This window comes from Rattus rattus, chromosome 17 (assembly GCF_011064425.1).
Source record: "Rattus rattus isolate New Zealand chromosome 17, Rrattus_CSIRO_v1, whole genome shotgun sequence".
NCBI classification, from domain to species: domain Eukaryota; kingdom Metazoa; phylum Chordata; class Mammalia; order Rodentia; family Muridae; genus Rattus; species Rattus rattus.
In genome coordinates this window covers 25,642,413-25,665,580 of record NC_046170.1, presented here as the reverse complement: position 1 = coordinate 25,665,580, position 23,168 = coordinate 25,642,413, and the positions used below count along the sequence as shown (strand labels likewise).

Sequence of the window (23,168 nt, the reverse complement as noted above, 5' to 3'; positions counted from 1 at the left end):
ACGGGGTGGGGGCTGGCAGGAAATGTTGAGAGGTCAGTTAGCTCTGCCTGCAGACATCTAGGAGATTAGAAGCTAGCTTCAATTACTAATCCATACTCTGAATCTCTGGACATTTGCATGGGTGGGGCTGGGCCCTGGACTGAGGCTAAAGGAGGAAGGGACTCACTCACTCTGAGTCTGACCATCAAGCTGGTAGTCTATTTCCCTAGTACACAGGCCTCCAGAGACCTTGTTCTCTGGCAGAAAGGACAACACAAGGAGGGGGAGGGACCACTCCCTAACCAATTTCTCCTCTTTATCCCCTACTTTTCTCCTGGACCAAAACCATTCCTCTGTGGACTCCAACTATGTTTAGAGGGAGAGGCACCAATATAGGAAGGCATTCTGTTCAAGGCCGGAGAACTTGTCTCCCTTTTCTCTCTCCCTTCTTTGTGAGTAGGAGGAGATGGCAAGAACAGTTCCCAAGGCTACATACACATAGTCTCCCTTTGAGTCTGAAAGTCCTGAAAGGGACTGAGGAAAAGGGCATCTGATCAGCCTAAGCTGTATGGGGCTAAGGAAGCTGCTTCCTTCTGGCAGCAAAGCCCACTCATCTGCTGCCTCTGACTTCCTCTGGCAGCAGGCTGACCACTCTCAAGTAAGACTAGAAGAGAATAACTGACCCAAGTCTCTTCTACATGAAATTGAGGTGACAGATTAAAGCGTCAGGCTATAAGCCAGGTGACCAATTCCACTTCTGTGTATGATCTCACTTTCAACATAGAGGGACTGAACACATCACAATTCTAAGTCTCTCATAATTTTGAGAGTTCTGGATTTTAAGAACATGCCTACCTTTTTTAACTTCTTGACTACATGCAAGGCATGGAGCATAGGATGTAATTAATATTCTAGCTGATCTCCTTATCCCTGAGGTTCCTTACACAGTCCATGACTTTGGGTTAAGAAGGTAGTCCCTCGGGGTTGGAGATTTAGCTCAGTGGTAGAGCGCTTGCCTAGCAAACGCAAGGCCCTGGGCTCGGGCCCCAGCTCCGGAAAAAAAAAAAAAAAAAAGGTAGTCCCTCTATAGAGCAGCCAGGAGGAGGAAGGAACAAACCTGGGCTTGCTACCATGACTCAGTTTTCTTTAGCTTTGTCTCAAGATGTATTTTTATATTTTCAGACCCAGTATTCCCACCCTTGAAGGCCTCCTTTCTGTACTTACGTGGGCCTGAATGAAAGCAGAGAAAAGGGCACAGAAGAAATTCTGGGAAATAGAGCTTTGGATTCACTCAGGAGAGCAGAGCTCTCATTCTAACAGTAAGACAACACACTCAGAAGCTACCTGAAGGTTATGATTTTTTTTTAAATATAGCAAAATATAACAATTGGACACTGGTGGACCCAGCAAAGCCCCTGATCTCTCCCACACTAAGACTCCTCAGTGGCTAGAGAAAGAGTGAGGAACACAGAAAAGGATTGAAAAAACAGTCTAAAGACAGGAAAAAAAAGTGAGAACAGAGGCTTTTAAAAGGAGTTTGTTTGTTGAGACAAGGTCTCATAAGTCAATCTCAGCTTTGTGAGGGTTGAGATTCTAAGAGTGGATGGGATGGCCTTTGCTTTTGTTTTGAGACATGGCTCTTTATGTGTTTCCCAGGTCCATCTCAAACCCCCTAAGCTCAAGTGACCCAACCACTTGACCGTCTTTAACCGGATTCAGTGGAAAATAGAGCCTTAGTGTTTTGTTTGTTTTTGTAGTACTCCAAGCATACTTGGCAAGTGGTGTATGTATCTCCAGTTCTGAAGTTTGCATTTGATCTTAGTACAGCAGTTCTCAACCAGTGGGTATCAACCCTGTGTATGTTGGCTGGGGGATGGGTGGGGGTGGGGGGTGTTCACATATCAGATATTCTGAATATCAGAAACTTACACTGTGATTTATAACAGAAGCAAAATTGCAGTTATAAAGTAGCAATGAATAATTTTATGGTTGGGGTTCACCACAAGGTGAGGAACTGTACTAAAGGGTCACAGTATTAAGAATCACAGCACTAGGGCTGACGAGATGGCTCAGTGGTTAAGAGCACTGACTGTTCTTCCAGAGATCCCAAGTTCAATTCCCAGCAACCACATAGTGGCTCACAACCATTGTAATAGGATCCAATGCTCTCTTCCGGTGTGTCTGAAGACAGTGACAGTGTACCTGCATTCATAAAATAAATAAATCTTAAAAAAAAAAAAAAGAATCACAGCACTGAGAACCACTGTGTTAGCTAAAATGTCAAGAAACAACTGCAGTTTTAAAAAGACCGATCTCAGCTACCCAGATGACTGACCTCCCCAGGAGTTTGGACTGGCCTGGCAACACAAAGACCAATGTCTCAAAATTTCTTTCTTTCTTTTTTTTTTTTCTTTTTTCTTTTTTATTTTTTTTCGGAGCTGGGGACCGAACCCAGGGCCTTGCACTTCCTAGGCAAGTGCCCTACCACTGAGCTAAATCCCCAACCCCTCAAAATTTATTTCTAAAACCTAAATTTAATTAAATAGGGGTAAGGGGGTAATCATGTTGCTTAGTGATACAGTGCTTGCTTATCACTGTACCAGGTCCAGAATTCAATTCTGAGCATCAAAATAGAGAGGGCAAGAAAGGGGAGAAGGGAGTGAGGGAAGGAGAATAAAATGCAACCTTGTGCCCTCACATATTCATGGACTCTTGTTCATGAAGCACAGGAGACAGGGAAGAAGACAGAGACATAACAGGGTATAACCTAAGTGCCCAGAAGGATGACAACCTATGCCAGCTGACCAGGCACTGCCATCTTAACAATGTCCTGGAGCAGCCCCGAGTGCTCTGGATCCAGAAGAATGCTATAAAATTATCTTTTTTACTTCCACTCAAGGATTCTGCCAAAGCCAAGAAGCATTCAGAGCCTGAGCTAGCTTTCTTTTCCTTAATTCTTTTTTTTTTTTTCTTTTTTTCAGAGCTGGGGACCGAACCCAGGGCCTTCTGCTTGCTAGGCAAGCGCTCTACCACTGAGCTAAATCCCCAGCCCCTCCTTATTTCTTTAAACAACAAATTTCTTCCCACCTAAAATAAACTTTTAGATGGATACTACACTGGTTCAAACTCACTATGTAACTGAGGATGCCCTTGAATTCCTGATCCTTCTGCTTCCACCTCTCAAGGTATACACAATTCCTGCTGTATGCAGTGCTCAGGATTGAACCTAGGGCCTCAGGGGTACTAGGGAAGCATGCTACCAACTGAGATACATTCAGTCCCCCATTTTAACTTTGAAGTGGTATAGAGACTCCCTGGCTATTAGAATTTCCCTCACAGATGTGGTCTCTGTCTTCAGAGGTCTGTGTCACTACAGCCCTAGGCATAGCAGCCTTTAGTTAGGGTCAGTACTTGGTTAACACTGAATAGCAGGATAAGTTAAGAAACGAAGATAACTCAGCTTTCTGCTCAAGGGAGGTGGACTACATTGGACCAGAGCCCTATCTGGTGTACCATGCATGTACTAGAACACAGAGGAAACAAGGCATTCTGGGCAGACAGAAAAGTGGCCCTGTGAGATGGAGAAACTGGGTGGGGAAGGGAAGTGTGCAGAGTAGGGGACAGGTGGACCAGGGAGGTCACCGAACCATCCATTCCTTAGTGAACTGGCTATCTATCTTAATTGAGAGAGAGGGTGTGAGACCACGCATGATCTCAAGAAGTCAGAATGTGGGAGAGATGACAGCCTGGCAGCTCCCACAACTAGGGATCCTGGAGGCAACTGAACCTTTGACAAGGAAGAACTATTCAGGTGATGACAGAGTAGAAAGAGGAGAGGGAGGGGACCACAGGGAATGACTCTAAGCACAGCCATACTGTTCCCTTTTGTTGGAGGTCCTCTAGGGGCTGGAAGTGGAAATTGGCAGAGAGGGAAGTAAGTCTGGCCAAGGCTGACAGGCTGTTGGAAGTGTTTGGGGCAATGTCTTTCCACAGGAAGGGCTAAATGCAACAGTGTTAGGAATGGCAGCTGCTTGTAGCACCACAGGGAAGGTACCTCTGGGAAATGCATAACCAGGGAAGCGGCAACAGAAGAATGCCTAAAGGACTAGAGTCTGGGAGCCTGCAGCCCATGAGACAGCACATGAGGGAGTGCTGCTCTTCTTCCTTTGGAGACAGCCTCCTGCCCCATCACAGAAAGAATAGCCCCTATCTCCCTAAAAGAGGATTCCAACCAAGGATAGATCTCCAACCACTGAGAATCCACTGCCCACACTCAATGGCCCAAACAAGTGCACCTTTCAGTGACACATGTTGCTAGGTGTTAAGAAAGGCCTGTCTGAGGATGACATTCTGGTTTATGTCTAGTACATGCATGGAGCCCGCAACTGAGGTACAGATCACTTGGAAGAGAAGATGGAGTCACCTTCATCTTTTCACTTATCCTGCCATCCAAGCTCGTCAAGGCCTGGTGTAACTGATTTGTATCTGCTTGTAATGGCAGCTAGAGATTTGGGGAAACCATCATATAACCCTGAGTACAAGAGCTATGAGAAAAAGAAGCAAGGAAGAAAGAGTGAAGTGAGGGGATGTCCAGCCAACTCTGCCTTTGGAAACTCATCTTCCTACAAGGCGATCAGAGCTAAATGGTTCTTCTAGTCCAACTCACTGCTCCTCAACAACCCTTGGCCCCAGGTGGATAGCTGGCTGACCCATCTCTGGAAGGCTACCTCCCACCATCCCATATTTCCCAGGCAGAAGCAGGAGGGATTTCTTCTTCCACCAGCTCTGTCACCTACTCAGAGGCACTTACTCTCCTGAATAAGGCTTTATGCATGAGCCTCTGCCCAAGCTCACCTATTCCTGGTGTAGTCACTCAGGCTCATCCTTGGCTCAGAATGCCCAAGTGGAGGAGGATGGCAATTCAGGCTTCTAAATTCAAAGACAGCAGAGCTGCGGATGGCACCATCATTCTGCCATCAATCCAAGAGGCTTTTCGTACATTCTGTCTCTAGGAATAGAACCCTTGACAAAAGCAATGACATCAAGCCATGATTGTCACATTTGTCAAGTGAAAAACCCAACAGTACTTCAGCACGAATCTACGGATGGATGACTCATATCCTGTGTTCACTCCTTCAAAAACAGCTCCTCCAGCCTCCTAAGGTCTCCTGTAACAGGAAGTTCACCTCTGTGGTAGCCTATGTCTCATCTTCTCTCACCCTCACACAAGCCTCCCTTGCTCCTTAGTCACATGTTCCCCATCACTTCCAAACTGCCTTCTACTCCAGCACCTCTGAGCAGACTAAATTTCAGACTTCTCTTTGCAATATTATCTCACCCTGCATTTCCTCTTCTTCCAATGTCCTGTATTTGTCCTGTGAGAAGAGCAAATTCACTCTTGGCATTCCATAAAACCTTGTGTCTGTGCCCGCAGGCAGCTCTGATCTTAGTCTCCTAAGCACACAACCACTAGGCCCTCTGCTTCACCTTGCCCGGAAGCAGTTGTATTTGGGCCCTTTCCCAGGGCACCACCAGTGACCACTCATGCTTCCCTTAGGAGAAACCAGAAGAACGTTCCTTCTAGTCATCACAATACTCCAGTTCAACCCAGCAAATGTTGAAATAGGTTAAGACAGGACTTTAGGAAGTCTATGGGTGGACAGTGTCCTCTAGGATCTTATAGACCAGCAAGGAGATATGTATCTACACACACAATACACGGAAGCACTGAAACACATGAGCAACAGGCTGAAGTGTTTGTTGGAAGAGCACACTATAGTCCCTGAAGCCAATCCTAAGTCTGCTGTCCTTTAGCAGTGAAACCATTGGCAAGCTACTGAACCACACTAGTCTCAATTTCACCATGTATAAAATGGATGGAGACTGCAGATGCTAGATATAGCACGCCCAATTCAATACCTGTATTTGGCAGGCTCTACCCATGGCAGTGGTCAACATTATTCCTAAAGAAAATCAGGGGTTGGGGATTTAGCTCAGTGGTAGAGCACTTGCCTAGCAAGCGCAAGGCCCTGAGTTCGGTCCCCAGCTCCGAAAAAAAAGAATTAAAAAAAAAAAAAAATCAATCTTTGAACCCTTTTTGCCAAGATGGTGCTGAAAGCAAAGAAGGAAGCTCCTGCCCCTCCCAAAGCCGAAGCCAAAGCTTGAAAGCTAAGAAGGCAGTGCTGAGAGGTGTCCACAGCCACAAAAAGAAGATCCAAATGTCACCCACTTTCCAGTGGCCCAAGACCCTGCGGCTCCGGAGGCAGCCAAAATATCCTTGAAAGAGTGCACCCAGGAGAAACAAGCTTGACCACTATGCTATCATCAAATTCCCCCTGACCACCGAGTTGGCTATGAAGAAAACAGAGGACAACAACACGCTTGTGTTCATTGTGGATGTTAAGGCCAACAAGCACCAGATCAAGCAGGCTGTGAAGAAACTCTATGACATTGATGTGGCCAAAGTCAATACTCTGATACGGCCTGATGGAGAGAAGAAGGCATATGTTCACTTGGCTCCTAATTATGACGCTCTAGATGTTGCCAACAAGATTGGGATCATCTAAAGTGAGTCCAGATGGTTAATTCTAAAGATATACTTTTTTTCCACCATAAAAAAAAAAAAAAAGAAAGAAAGAAAATCAACCTTTGAATTGGACCTTTCAACATTTCTAGAGTCAACACCAAGAATAAATGGAGTGTGCTGAGTGACTGTGGCAAACGTCTGGGACCTGTAGTATATATATGTAGGATGGACTGACGTATCAAAATGTCAGAACTGTGGAACACTACTACCACAGGTCCCATCAGATATGTGAGGGCAGAAGCTTTCATACTCTCTGGCTCATAGAGGATAGTCCAGAAGCCTGTCTAGAGCTGCCCTCCATGCCAATGCTCCTCCTGCAGAGAGCTAGGATTAGCACCACTTTCCTAACCATGGGATACCAAGACCTAGAAGCCATGATCTGTCTCAAACAGGTGGAGTCATTTTAACACCACCCAATTAATTAGGCATCCCCTATAACACTTTCTGCTGCATTTGTCCTATCTGGAACCTGGGGATCTCCTTAGCAGCACAGGGTTCCCCCAAAACAAGCCTTTAGCCTCTTTCGCTTCTGCTCCATTCTCTCATACCATGTTCTATTTAACCTGGAGCTCAGTCAGTTGGGTTTCCTTTTCTGAGTCTACCTCTTGCAGGAGGCTTTTGCTTAAGTCCATAAGCCTCTCAGAGGCTGTGTGGAAAAACCCTGCAAGGAACAAGGGTACCTACCACACAGGACCTGGAATTCAGGAAACTGGTACAGACTTTCATGTCTCTTATATGTTTCCCAGATATGCTTATGGGTAGGCAGTGACCAATGGAGTAAAAAGATGACTGGTAGCCTAGCAGAACTCTGAATTTTCTGAGTTCGAGTCCAGTCTGGTCTACAGAATGGGTTCCAGGGTTCCAAGACAGCAGGGCTACACTGTGTGTGTGTGTGTGTGTGTGTGTGTGTGAGAGAGAGAGAGAGAGAGAGAGAGAGAGAGAGAGAGAGAGAGAGAGAGATTGATTGATTGATTACAGGCCTCCAGCACACAGGACCAAACCTAGTAAGGAAGCCACCTTCCCCTGGCAACACCCAGACAAATCATTTTTTAGGTGATCTATTATTGTACAGCTTAAGGGGATCTGGAGGGATAGCCCAGTGGTTAGGAGCATTGGCTATTCTTCCAGAGGACCAGAATGCAAGCACCCACATGCAGAGAAATGTGACCAGGTTCTGCCAGGGATTTAACTCTGAACTGGGAACTGATGCATCATTCAACTCCAACTAGAGGTTAGCAGAGGCAAAGACTGGGTAATGCCCAGCTCCTACACTCACGCTGAGGGTCCATGAGTCCAGCAGAGCAGAGCACTGAACTGCTGCCTCTATCTAGTCTTTGGATACCAGTAGAAGTGGGAGCCTGAGTCCATTCCCTATTCCATTCATTTGTTATTCTTCCCATGCTCAGATAATCCACACTAGTTAAGCATGACCACAAGCTCCAATCAGATAAACTGCTTGGTCAACAATTGCCAGAATCAGAATTCTTTGGTGTAAAGATTTTCCAAGTCTTTCCACTTGGGAAAGACATACTCTCTCCCACCCTCCTCTAGTTGAGCTCCATACTGCCCTGTCACCTGGAGGGACCCTCAACAGCCTGGCAGGACACAAAGCTCAGACTTTCAGACAGTCATACTCTATTTAGAGTAAAGTATCAGTTTCAGCTATAACTAACATAGTCCCTAGCCTCCTACCCACACCACAGAACTTTCTAAGTGACTGGAGGATTCTCTGGCTGACCTGTGGCATCCTACACCGATATGTGAGAATCAACTTTTTTTGAATCATATAACCATTCCCGTAAGATATACAAAGGACAAGAGATGAAGCATGAGCTTTCCATGGTGCTGATCACCCTATGGAATGGATCAGGTTCTACAGTAGCCTCTTCAGAGCCCATATCACAAAGATGTGAGTGTCAGCAGTTATCATCCCTCTCATAAATGGTGCAAAAGTTACCTCCCCAGCACTGTGACAGAAGAAGAAGGATTTTGTTCTTAAATCACTGCCACCTTTGAAATGTATGACCCGGGGACTCTCTTAGAAAAGACAAACCTCAGGCTGGAGAGATGGCTCAGTGGTTAAGAGCACTGACTGCTCTTCCAGAGGTCCTGAGTTCAAATCCCACAACCACATAGTGGCTCACAATCATCTACAATGGGATCTGATGCCCTCTTTTTGTGTGTCTGAAGACAGTTCTGTATATTCATACATATAAAATAAATAAATCTTTAAAAATGAAAGAAAGAAAGAAAGAAGGAAAGAAAGAAAGAAACCCTCATTCCTGAGAAAAGATGTCTTTGACTAACCACACAACTTCATCTGCAAGCTAAGATGGGGGGTGACATGGCAAGAGATCCCAAGCCCTGAAACAAAGCAATTTGAGGGCCTTGGATGACACTTACAAGGAACAGGGACAAGAGCCAGATGATAGAGATGAGAGAGGGCCTGGTCCAAATCCCTGGGGAAAAAACAGGTCAGAGAAGACAGTTGCTCACACTCAGAGCTCCCTCCCTCCTGCGTAGGTGGGGAAAACAGCAGAAATGGCAGCTGACAACGGTGATGCACACCTGTAATCCCAGAATTCGGGAGGTGCAAGCAAAAGGATTAGGTGTTCAAGGCCATCCTTGATTAGTTACATAGAGTTTCAGGTCAGTCTGAGTTACATAAGACGCTCTCTCAAAAAACAAGGCAAAGGTGCACTGAACTGCACTCAATAGGTAACAGTGCTCGCCATTCAAGACTGTTGATCAGTGTGATTCCCAGCATCCACGTACGGGTGTGAGGGGGGAACCTACTCCACAATGTTGTGCTCTGACCACAACATAAAAGCTATGGCGTCACATACTCACACTGCTATTATGCATACAAACAATGGTTTAATATAAACCATTAAAAAGCAAAACACAAAGCAAAATACAATAACAATAACAAAAAGGCAAAGACAACAACAGCACCCTGGCAGTAGCTGCCCAGAAGGGAGTACCTTGTACTCTGGAGGAGGGCCTTCCCCTTTCTGTCCTGACAGAGTCCTGTAGGCTTGCAAAGCTCGGCTTATGCTCCTCCCAGAGTATGGTACAGTCATCCACAAGCACACAAATATTCTCCAGCTTGCAGCACATGCAGTTTACTCAACCAGCCTCATCTCCCCAGTCAGTATCCTTCTGACAACCAACAGTAGTGACACTCTTTGCACCTTCCTTTAGCAAGCAGCAATGCTAATATCTGATCATTGTTTTCCAAACATTAGAAGTATCCATGGGGGCTGGAGAGATGGCTCAGTGGTTAAGAGCACTGACTGCTCTTCCAGAGGTCCTGAGTTCAAATCCCAGCAACCACATGGTGGCTCACAACCATCTGTAATGGGATCCAATGCCCTCTTCTGGTGTGTCTGATGACAGTGACAGTGTACTCATATATAATAAAAGTGAGTAGTGACAGTGTACTTTAAAAAAAAAAAAAAAGGGGGGGTTGGGGATTTGGCTCAGTGGTAGAGCACAAGGCCCTGGGTTCGATCCCCAGCTCCAAAAAAAAAAAAAAAAAGTATCCATGGGCCTGGATATACAAACTTGATGGCTTGCTAGTCAAATCTGGCATACAAGTTAGCATTTGTTGGCCTCATTATTTAAATATGTGAGCTAAAGCTGGGCATGGAGGTGCATGCATGGAATGCCAGCATTTAAGAAACAGACAGGAGAGATGGCTCAGCGGTTAAGAGCACTGATTGCTCTTCCAGAAGTCCTGAGTTCAAATCCCAGCAACCACATGGTGGCTCACAACCATCTGTAATGAGATCTGATGCCCTCTTCTGGTGTGTCTGAAGACAGCTGCAGTGTACTTATATATAATAAATGAATAAATCTTTAAAAAAAAAAAAAAGAAAGAAAAAAAAACAGACAGAGCCAGGTATGGTGGCGTATGCCTTTAATCCCAGCACTCAGGAGGCAGAGGCAGGCAGATCTCTATGAGTTTGAGGCCAGCCTAATCTACAAAACAAGTCCAGGACAGCCAGAGCTGTTACACAGAGAAACCCTGTTTTGAAAAACAAAAACAGGGGTTGGGGATTTGGCTCAGTGGTAGAGCGCTTGCCTAGCAACCGCAAGGCCCTGGGTTTGGTCCCCAGCTCCGAAAAAAAGAAAAAAACAAAAACAAAAAAGTTGAAAGCCAGTCTTCATTATATATTGAGTGTGAGGTTAGTTTGGGCTTCATGAGACTGTCTCAAAACAAAAGTAAATTAACTTTAACATCATCTTAACATTAGATCTAGTTTCTCTTAAAACCAAAAGATTTTTTAAATGTGGATATATGGGGCCCTTATTGTTGTACAACAAAACTGAAGAAGTAAGAAACTGTTTCTGGGATGGGCATATTCATCCTAGCTTATGTGGTACTCAATGGAACAGACACTCGAAAGGCCCTTAGCCCACATCCACCTCTGAGCTCACTTGTAGTAGCTATTAGGCCTGGTCACAGCTTCCCACTGCCAGGGCCTGCATCTCTCTGCCCACTTGAGGGCTCTCTCCCTCACTCATTAACATTCAAGACAGGCAAGAAACACAAGGCATTTAATGCCAAAAAGAAATTCTAAAGATGTTTTATTTGTTAATTATGTATATGTGTGTGTTTGTGTAGAGGTATGTACATGTCTGTGACATTGCCCATGTAGGTAGATCCCTGGAGCTCGAGTTACTTAAATGGTTGTAAGCTAACCAACATGGGAGCTGGGGACTGAACCAGGTTCTTTGCAATAGCAAAATGCACTCTGAACCACTGAGTCATCTTTCCAACTTTCATCCTGCCAAAAGAAATTCTTAACTCTTAAAGTTGATAATAATTACACTTAAATACACACAACACACACTTGTTCTTCAGTGATCATTTCTATGACACATTTCACATAATCATTCATAAGCTTGAAAGTAGGACTAAGTACCAGTGGCAGTCCACTTGTGTGTGTGTGTGTGTGTGTGTGTGTGTGTGTGTGTGTGTGTGTGTGTGTGTGTGGTTTATGGGTATACATGTGTTCTTGTATATGAGTACAGGTATACACACACGTGTGTGTGTATGAAGCCAAAGGGTGATTTCCTTTATTATTCCCCACCCTAATTTTTTGAGACAGAGGTCTCTCACTGAATCTGGAACAAGGCAATCTGGCTAGAGGGATTCTCTTGTCACTGCCTCCCCAGTGATAGGATACAAGCACATGCCACTAGATCCAACTCTTTTACATGAATTCTGGGGACCAAACTCAGGACCCTGTGCTTACACGGCAAGCACACAACTGGTTGAACCACTGCCCCAGCCCCCTTTTTTTGTTTTGTTTGAGACAGGTCTCGCTATACAGCACAGTGATGGCTTGCATATGCTCAGCCCAGGGAGTAGCACTATTAAAAGGGGTGGCCCTGTTGGAGCAGGTGTGGGTAAGACCCTCATCCTAGCTGCCTGGAAGTCAGTATTCTGCTAACAGCCTTTAGATGAAGATGCAAAACTCTGAGCTCCTCCTGCACCATGCATGACTGGATGCTGCCATGCTTCCACCTTGATGATACTGGACTGAACCTCGGAACCTGTAAACCAGCCCCAAATATATGTTGTCCTTTATAAGACTTGCCTTGGTCATGGTGTCTGTTCCTAGCAGTAAAACCCTAAGAAAAGCACTAACTAGCCTGGCACTTGCTATGTAACCCAGGCTGGCCAGCCCATCTCTTGATGTACTTATTCATTAGATTTACCTCTTCATGGGTCACTCCTCCTTCCTCTACTTAACAATCTCCCACATAAGGTTTCTGCTCCCAGGTCACCACCTCAGGGTTTAACATTCAGGAGAATGCAAACTGAGACACTTTGCCAGTCTGTCACCTCTACACTATCTGCCTGGCCCCTAAGAGCATGCATGACTCAAGAGAAAGCCTTCTGACCAGGAGCTTCAGATTATACCTTCCCTCTGGGGAGGGGTTGCCCTGGAACAAGGGCAAGACAAACTCACCTCCCCCAAATAACTGTATTTGCCCCTGAGGATCTGCCGGTATAGCCGGGTGCGGTTGTCATCCTCAAAAGGCATGGTGCCACTGAGCAGGATGTAGGCAATGACACCCAGTGCCCACATATCCACGGAATTGGTGTAGGGTTTCCGAACCAGAACCTCAGGAGCAATGTACTCAGGTGTGCCACAGGTGGTCTTCATCAGGCAGTCATCACCTTTCTTTCGGGCACTGGCCAAGCCAAAGTCAGTGATGATGATCTTGGAGTCAGTGCCTGGGTGATAGTAAAGGAGATTCTCAGGCTTGAGGTCTCGGTGTGTGATGCCAAGGGCATGCAGATACCGGACACCATCCAGTACCATTTGCAGCACTCTTGTGGCATCCCGCTCAGTGAAAGAACCCTTGGCAATAATCCGGTCAAAGAGCTCACCACCAGTGGCCAGCTCCATTACCATATATACCCGTTCTTGTGTCTCAAACACTTCTACCAGCTGGATGATGTTGGCGTGTCGCACCCGGCGCAGCACTCGGAGCTCAGACTCACACACCTCCCGCCCTTCTCGGTACTTGGTTTCAATCATTTTGATAGCATATGGCTGTCGGGTTGCCCGATGCTCCACACGTACCACTCGGCTAAAGCTGCCTCGCCCAATCAGGGCCTTTATATCATACTTAGCTGTCACACGTGGGTCAAATTTGGCCCTGTACTTTGCCACCCTGGCCCTGCGTGGTGGTTCTGAGGGAGGCTCTGTGTGGCCAGTAGTGGGAGCACCAGGGCAGGGTGGTGCATATTGACTGGTAGCTGGGAATCCAGCTTTGAGAGGGCCAACACTGTCCACCTCTGTGATGAAGTGCTTGTATACATCATTCTTAGTGGCACTGAAGGGCTCCACTTTCTTGACCAGATCCAGCTGGACATCCTTGGGTGGCTCAGGAAGGACCTTGCTTGTCCCACAGCCCATCACTGACACGGGGGCATCCTCTCCAGCGAGGCTGGCAGGACCTGCTCTGTAGGCAGTGCCCCGTCTACACCTATGCAAACAGAAAAGAGGGCAAGTCAGAACAGCCAGGGACACTCCTGAAGGACAAAAGTCGTTTTCCCTTTTCCTGTTTTCTTTCTTTTTTAAAAAGAATTATTTATTTCATGTATATGAGTACACTGCAGCTGTCTTCAGACACACTAGAAGAGGGCCTGGTATGCTATTACAGATGGTTGTGAGCCACGATGTGGTTGCTGGGATCAAACTCAGAACCTCTGGAAGAGCAGAACACTCAGTGCTCTTAACCACTGAGCCATCTCTCCAGCCCCCTACTGTTTTCTTGATAAATGCAGTCTAATTAAGAATGAAGTCAGATAAGGGTCAGGGAGATGAGTGGGAATGGGGTGCATGATGTTGAAACTTACAAAGAATCAATTAAAAAATAAAAACAGGGCTGAAGAGATGGCTCAGTGGTTAAGAGCACCGACTGCTCTTCTAGAGGTCCTGAGTTCAATTCCTAGCAACCACATGGCGGCTCGCAACCATATGTAATGAGATCTGATGCCCTCTTCTGGTGTGTCTGAAGACAGCGACAGTAATGTATATGAGTATATACATTAAATAAATAAATTAAAAAAAAAAAAGAATAAAGTCAGACATGGTGGTGCATATCTGTAATTCTAGCCCTCTGGAGGCAGAGACAGGAAGATCATGCAAGTTTGAGGCCATTTCTGATCCACATAGCAACTTGTGGATAGGCCATCCAAGACTAAATAATGTGACTGTGTAAAAAACAAACAAAAACTAACTGACACAAAGGGACACCTTTCACCTCTCAAGATGTTACAGTAGGGGATAGGAAGATGGATCGGCAGTTTGAGAGCATTGGCTGCTCTTCCAGAGGACCCAAGTCTGACTCCTAGCACAGATAACTGTCTGTTACTGCAGTTCCTGGGTTCTGATGCCCTCTTCTAGCCTCCCATAGCACCAGGCACACGCATGGTGCACAGACATACACACAGGCAACACGCCCATACACATAAAGTTTTCAAGTAAAATAAAAATAAAAACAAAGCCAGGCAGTGGTGGCTCATGCCTTTAATCCCAGCACTCAGGAGGCAGAGGCAGGTGGATTTCTGACTTTGAGGCCAGCCTGGTCTATAGAGTGAGTTCCAGAACAGCCACGGCCACATAGAGAAACCTTGTCCAGAAAAACAAACAAACAAAAATTTAAAAAAATAGAAACAAAGACATTAGCGTACAGAAGCCAGGCATAGTAATAACTCACACCTATGATTTCAAATTTTAGGAGGTTGAGGCAGGAGGATTATCATAAGTTCAAGACCAGGCAAGGCTAGAGTGAATTCTGAGAGAGCTTAGGCTTACAGAGACTCTGTCTTAAAACAAAATAAAAGCAACTTCAATCTCAATGGAGGGTCTAGAAAAAAGCTCAGGTCTGATTTCACTGGATCAAGTTTCATGTCTTCCAAGCCTAACAAGAGCAAGAATGTTCACCAGACACCATTGTTGGCGCCTTTATTTACTCTCCAGTCTTCCTGGGCCCTTCTAGTTAAAGCCTCATATTTCCTAAACATTAACATCACTCCTCATTATTCTGGGTCATCTTTTTGATGTAGAGTGTTAAAAACCTCTTCCAGCTTCATCACCCATAAGAACTCAGAAAATTCCCACAGAATCAACTGAGCAGGGCTCATAGACGCTCACAGAGACTGAAGTGACAATCACAATCATGGAGCCTGCATAGGTCTGCACTTGGTCTTCAGCATACATGTTATGGTGGTTAGCTTTGTGTTTCTGTGAGACTCCTAAGGAAGTGGAGGTGTCTGCGCTTGGGCCCCTGTCCTCCTACCTGTTACCTTGCCCAGCCCCAATATAAGGATTTTACTTCATCTTATTGCATCTTTTTATGCTGTGCTTGGCTGATATCCCTGAGAAGCCTGTGTATGCTGGGACACAAACACACATATACAGAAAAGAAAAAACAAAACAAAGCAAATCCATCAGGTATAAAGGAAGACTTTGACGAGCACAGCCTAAGAGTTCAGGTTTTATGTAGTATGCCAATATGGCACTTAGCAAAATAAAGTTTATCTTTCCTTACATGAAAGGAAACAATTCATCTTCAGGGTTTGGTATACCAAACTGCAAAATTGGGTCCACATAGACTTACATGTTGTAGTCTTAAATTTGTATTACATTTATTTACTTATTTATGTATTTATTTGTGTGTGTGTGTGTGTGTGTGTGTGTGTGTGTGTGTGTGCAACAGGTCACAGTAATTTTTCGGGAGTCAAGTCTCCTGCCACCATGTGGGTCCTGGAGTTGAACTCAGGTCACTGGACCAGTCCTCCTAATTCAGAACATTGTATTAAAAAAAAAAAAAAAAAAAGACATTTAGAAAATGGATTCCTTCTGATAGAGGCCAAACATTAAAACTGCAAACCAAAAATTCTGAGATCCATCTTTTCCTTCAGGAAAACAAACGTATTGACACCCAGGAAGACCACCATTCTTAGGCCAGCATTCCTGAGGCAGAGAACAGGCCTCTGGCTCCTGATCCTTAAGCAACATCTACCACTGATGAGAGGATGAGAGGTCACGCAAACTGCATGGATATCTAGCCTGGGCCACTCAGAAGTCTCCTCTACCTGGTGAGGGAGAGTAACTCAAGATTTACCAATGATTAGCTATATCTAGCCAAACACTCTATGAGAAAAACTAAGATTTATAAAGAAAAAGCCCTGAATTTTCTTTCCCTTTAAATAAAGTTAGCAGTAAGGCACCATGTTTATTCCAATTAGAAGGCTGCTATCAATGTTCTACCAACCCAAATACAGATTGAAGCTGGAAGAGAAGAGGTATCAGCTCTGAAAGCTAGGGGACACACGTAAGATCCTCCAGATGATCAAGACTGGTCCACATTCCAATCACATCTGCTTTTGTTTTATTTTGTTTTTTTGAGACAGGGTCTCAAACTATGTAGCCCTGAGTAGCCTAAAACTTACTATGTAGACAAGTCCATAGAAATTCACTTGTCTCTGCTTTTCATATGCTCAGCTTAATCGTATCTGCTGTATTAGTTAGGGTTTTACTGCTGTGAAGAGAAACCATGACCAAAGCAACTCTTATAAGGACAATATTTAATTGGGGCTGGCTTATAGGTTCCGAGGTTCTAGCAGAACTTGCCCTCATCAGCTCAAAGCCTGAACTGTTTCCTCATACACTAGGTACTGAGTCAACATACCTCTGCTGAGCCCTTTTCTCAACAATCTATGTTCAGAAACCCAAATACCAACTATAATCTATTATGCAGCTCACAGCTTTATCTTCTTTTTCTACAAAAGTCTTGCTATGTATCCCTAATTGACTTTGAACTCACTATGTAGGCAGGGCTGGCCTCTAATTCACAGCTATCCTGCCTGTCTAAACTCCTGTGTGCTGGGATTGCGGGTGTGTGCCCCCAGCATGAGCTGCACGGCTTTACTCTCCACTGCCTTTAATTACACTACTGTCAGCCCCTTGATGAAAGCCTGTTTCTCAGCTCCCCTGGCCTCCTTGGAACCTGGCAAAGTGAGCTCAGGAAGCACTCAGCCTGTCAACAATGAAAGAGACATGGTAGACACTTGTTTTCCTATTTGCTATGAGTCAACAACGAAAGGTTCTGAGGTATTTTTAAGACTTAGAAAGAAGCCACAATGGCGGTTCAACATCCTTGACAACAATGGTTTTAAAGGTTACTTGAACCCCAAAGTAAGTCTGTCCACAAGCTTCCAGACCTAACTCTATTTATGGGGAAGCCAGGAGAAAAGAGCTTGCAACAGAGGCCTGGTTTGTGACTCTCCCAATGGTAGAAAACAGGCATTTGCCCCTCTCCACCAACAATTTTCCCCCACAGTAAAGCAAAATAACCTTAATCTAAAGATCCTGAACCAAGCTGGGCATAGTGGTGCATGCATGCCTTTAATCCGAGCACTCGTGAGGCAGAGGCAGATGGATCTCTGAGTTTGAAGACAGCTAGGGCTACACAGAGAGAGAAATAACCAGAAGATCCTGAGGCTGTGTTGGAAAGCGGTGATCTCAGGAGTAGGTAATGGCTAAATGGTACTTCTCATCTTCACAGAGCAAGCACACACAAAACAAAGATTCTTGTCCTCTTAGATAAATCTCTTCAACAGGAATAGCTGTGGAAACTGACTCAGCAACTCCATTTCTAGAAACAACACTGCAAAACTACTTTCACAAGAGAACAGATATCCCTATGAGAAAAGTCATAGTACATTCATCAACATAATGAAAAATAAGGAGCTGGAAATACAACTTTTACCCAAGTTCTTACCTAGCATGTGTGAGGCTCTGGGTTCAAACCCAGCCCAACAAAAGAAAATTTTTTTTTAGTTGGAAAATTAGAGCATGGGGAACAGCTTTGTCCTAAAACCATGAGAGTCTGAATTTGTTCCCCAACAACCATGTGTAAAGCTGGCATTATGACACAGAAGGTAATGCCAACGGACTGCGGACAGGGGATGTGAGAGGGTTCCTGGAGCTCACAGCCTGCAATTGTTACCACCTGGTTCAGGCTCAGTGAGATCCTGTGTACGGGAATGAGGCAGGGGTTAGAGAGGTGACTCGGAGATTTAGGGCACTTGCTCTCAAAGAGAACTTGTTCATTCCCAACACACGCGTGGTGACTCACAACCACCCCTAACTGGTTCCAGGAAATCTGATGCCCTCTTTTGACCTCTACAGACACATATGCAGGCAAATTAAACACATAAAATAAAATGAATGAATCTAAAAATATTTCTTAAGCAAAATATTTTGGACATTTACCTTTGGTCTCCATCTACTTGTAGGTGCACACATGTGTGTATGCACCAACTATATGCACACACATGCACACACACAAACATGTGCACACATATAAACACACACACATGAAACAAATAATTTAGAATACATAATTAGCTTTAACTCTAGCACTCAAGAGGCAGAGGCAAGCAGATCTCTGTGTGTTTGAGGCCAGCTTAGTCTATAGAGTTAGTTTCGGGACAGTCAAGGCCTCACAGAGAAACTAACAAACAAAAAACTGTAAGTAAAAGATGTTCTAAGTAGCTTGGACCAGTAGTATAGGCCTGTAATCCCAGCCCTTGAGAGACTGAGGAAGGAGGTACTGCTGCAATCGTGAAGCCACCCAGAGACATACACGACTGCCTCACAGAGGAGAGGAAGAATGCACCAGTGAGATGGCTCATCAGGTTAGAGTGCTTGCTGCCAAACATGCCACTCTGAGTTCACTCACCAGAACCTACATGGGATAAGAAGCCAACATAACATACTCCTACAAGTTGTCCCCTGACCTTATACACACCCCAACACAAAGTAAATAAACTTTGTAAGAGAAAAAAATGTAAGAAAAAAAATGTAAGAGAAAAAAAGTTTTTTAAAGGAAAACTTAGAAACAACCCACATAGTCAGCAATGAGAATATTACTTCCAAACCAGCCAGAGCTACATATTGAGATCCTATCTCAGAAAATGAAACAAAACAAAGACAAAATAGGGCGTAAAAATTAATTCAAATAATTCATACAACAGAATTCTCTTCAATGATGCAGTAGAAAGGTATATTACAACTTACAGATATAGTTCAGTGGTGAGAACTTGCCTAATCTGTGCCAGCCCTCAGTACCACAGAAAGGAGAGCAAAACCATGTAAATCAATACTGATACTACACATCAGGACTGATACCTGTGATGTTTTGTAGAATAAACCTAAGTATATGCATCTATTATACCAAATGAGAGATTTTATTCATTGATTCTTTTATGAGAGGGTCTCATACAACCCATGCTGACCTTGAACTTGCTAGGTAAGATGACTTTGAGCTCTTGATCCTCCCGTCTCTACTCCAACATTCTGAGACCACAGGCCTGCATCTCTATGCCCAGTCCTCTGTGGTACTAGGGACTGAACCCAAGGCTTCCTGAAAGCTAGGCAAACGTTCTATCCACCAACTGAGCTGTATCTCCAGCTCTTCTCCTGTTTTAGCTATGATTTTTTTTTTCTTGTTTTACAAGAGATTAGATCAAAAGGCTTCACATTTAAGGAAGGTGGCTCAACACTGAGTTATTATCTTGGTCCCATTTTGGTGGTGGTTGTTTTAAAATTTCTTTCTTTTTTTTTTTTTTTTTAAATATTTTATTTATTTGTTATATATATGAGTACACTGTAGCTGTCTTCAGACACTAGAGGGCATCAGATCCCTTTACAGATGGTTGTGAGCCACCATGTGGTTGCTGGGAATTAAACTCAGGACCTCGGGAAGAGCAGTCGGTGCTCTTAACCACTGAGCCATCTCTCCAGCCCCTTAAAATTTATTTCTTAACCAGGGGGTGGTGGTGCACACCTTTAATCTCAGAACTAGGGAGGTAGAGGTGGTAGATCTCTGACTTTTGAGTCTAGCCTGGTTCAGGCTCTATAGTTCAAGACAGTCAGGACTACACAGAGAAACAAACCCATCTTGAACATACATACACACACACACAACACACACACATACATACATACAACACACACACACACATACATACAACACACACACACACTCACACATACACACACACACACACACTCACACATACACATACACACACACTCACACATACACATACACACACACACTCACACATACACACACACACACAACCTTTATTCCCAGCACTTTGGAGGCAGAAGCAGGTAATGTAGCAAGTTCCAGGCCAGTCAGAATTATTGTCTCAAAAACATTATTATTATTATTATTGTTGTTGTTGTTGTCGTCGTTGTTGTGTATGATATGTACAGGTACATGCACTGTGTCATATCATGCATTTAGAGGTTAGAAAACAACTTTTTGCTTTGTTTTGTTTTTGAAGCAGGGTTTCTCTGTGTAGCCTTGGCTGTCCTGGAATTCATTCTGTAGACCAGGCTGGCCTTGACTGAACTCAAGAGATTTGCTTACCTTTTTCTCTCAAGTACTGGGATAAAGGAATGTACGTGCAACCATTGCCTGGCAATTGTTACATTTTTATTAATCCCACCCTCAGAAATACAGATCTAGTCATTTTTCCTGAGTTCTTCTTTCTAGCCCACAAATGTTTACTGATTTCCCATCTTGGAAAAACTCTATTAGGACAGTAATAAAAAGAAGACATAGTTTTTGCTCTCAAAGAATTTGCAGCCTGGACAGTGCCACATAAATCCTTTGATCCATTAATTGTTTTTTCAAGACAGGTATTTACTAGACAGTTCTGGCTGTGGCTGTCTTGGATTTCACTCTGTAGAACAGACTGGCCTTGAACTCACAGAGATCCACCTGCCTCTGCCTCCCAAGTTCTAGGATTAAAGGTGTGTGTCACTAAGCCCTGCTGAGTCATCACATTTATGATGCCCTGAAAGGCCATTTCAAATTTTGAGTCTGAAAAAGTCTGTCAGGCAATTTTCTTACAGCAAAGGAAAACATCACGCATATTTCTACCTTAACATCTAATATGCTGACAATGAAAGATTGTGTCAAGAATTAGTTCAGTGATGACCTAGCCAATATGATACTAAGATTTTTTTGGAAGCAAATCGTGTTTGGCAAAGCCTCTTTCCAGCTCTGTTCTCAGAATTCCTTACCTCTTTCTAGGGCCTTACTTCTCAAATTCTCTCCATATACCAAGATGTGCACAGAGAATAACAGTATCGTATAATGCTCTAGGCCAATAAAGACAGCTGCTCTCAGCTATCCTAAAGTTTAAGTGTCAATAGTGTCAATGCTTACAGCACAGTCACATCACCACACAGCTGGTTAAGCACTGAGGAGGGTCAGAGTTGCTCATAGAACATGCTCATACTAACAAAGCCAAATGAAAGACCAAGCCCAATTTTCACTCATTGTGACTGACACAAGACTTCAACATCTATTTCAGATTCCACAGACACTCAGCTCTTCAAAGGCATTCTGTTCCAAATAACAAGAAAATATAAGATGTGAAACTATACCACAATGTCAGAGGCAAGCAAGTTTCCTGAAGGCTGCACTTTCTCTGGTTCATTTATTCAACTTCAGCACAGGAATACAATAAGACTTAGAAAACTTGCCTATGCAGCTAACCCATCCTCTAGTAAATTAGTACCCCAAAGCCCTTTAGGAGTGGTCAGCTGCATCTATCTGATGAGAAATAGTGTTTTCAGAGAGTGAAACACTCTCTACAATTGATCTTGAAAAACAAAACACGAGCATCATCCTACACACAGCTCAATATGAAGAACAACTTTAAGAGACATTTTGCCAGGCAGTATTGGTGTGGGCCTTTGATCCCAGCACCCAAGAGACAGAGACAGATAATCTTTGTGAGTTCAAGATCAGCCTGGTCTATAGAATGAGTTCTAGGACAGCCAGAACCACACAAAAAGGGGGAAATGATGACATTTCTAGCTGTGACTGATGGGAAAAGCCCAGAGCCCAAGCTACTCAGGAAGCAAGGGAGGAAAATCCCAAGAGTGAGTTAAGACAAGCTTGGGCAACATAGTAAAACCCTATCTCAAAATCAAAAGTGAAAACGATGGCTGGAGTTCTACCTCAGTGGTAGTTAGTTCTTGATTAGGTCCAATCCTTAGTACTAGGAAAGAACAAAACAAAAACCAAACATCAACCACGATGTGGCTGGCTAAGGAGCTCAGTGGGTAAAAGCACCTGCTGCCAAGACTGACAAACTGATTCTATCTAGACCCAAAAAGAGAACCAACTCTCACAAACTTTCTGACCTACCTACTTATCTATGCATGCACACACAGAGAGAGACAGAGACAGACAGACAGACAGACAGACAGGGACGTTTTCTGTGGCTAGGGGTGTACCTCAATAGTATATATTTGGCATATATTTAAATCTGTCAAACCCTTTCCAAGGTATGGGCATAACACAAATCTTCATCCAAGAAGTACAGTAATATCAGTAGCTTTTGCTTTCTTATTTTCAAGACAGGGTCTCACTCTGTAGCCCTGGCAGGACTGACGGGTGAACTCACTATAGAAGCAGGACTGACCTCAAATTTAGAGCAATCCTTCTGTCTCATTCTCTTTTTTTTTTTTTTTTTTTTTTGGTTTTTTGTTTTGTTTTTTGTTTTGTTTTTTGGAGCTGGGGACCTGAACTCAGGACCTTAAGCTTGCTAGGCAAAGCGCTCTACCACTGAGCCAAATCCCAACCCCTGTCTCATTCTCTTAAATGCTGGAATTATAGGTGCACAACCATGCCCTGACTTAATCATTTATCAAACTTTTCTGAAAAGGGAATATAGCTCAGCTGGTTTTGCCCAGGTTCAATCACCGAACAGGAGGAAAGAGACTCCAAAACAACTTTAAAAGCACAAATCTTGTTTCTTATTTTTGTTTTGCTTCATGAGACAGGGTCTCAGTCTGTAGTCCTGGTTGACTTGATATGCAGTCTGGAATGGTCTCAAAACCATGGTAATTCTGTTCCTTCTGTTTTTCAAATGCTGGGGTTATAGCATTTAAGCTACCATACAACTTCTGAAATCAAACTAAGCTGACTATGTAGCTAAGTGAAAAGGATTCAGGCCCTGAGTTCTATTTCCATC

General features: G+C 44.1%; 1 protein-coding gene and 1 pseudogene across 1 annotated transcript in view; one reads left to right on the top strand and one right to left on the bottom strand.

The window, feature by feature from the left end:
* Pskh1 (protein serine kinase H1) overlaps positions 1-23,168 on the bottom strand; it is a 29,284-nt gene that overhangs the window by 4,713 nt on the left and 1,403 nt on the right. The window contains exon 2 of the mRNA XM_032887707.1: positions 12,550-13,576. Within this exon, the coding sequence (XP_032743598.1) occupies positions 12,550-13,506 (957 nt within the window). The 5' untranslated portion in view covers positions 13,507-13,576. The remainder of the gene's footprint in view (positions 1-12,549; positions 13,577-23,168) is intronic.
* LOC116886281 lies at positions 6,085-6,607 on the top strand (annotated as a pseudogene).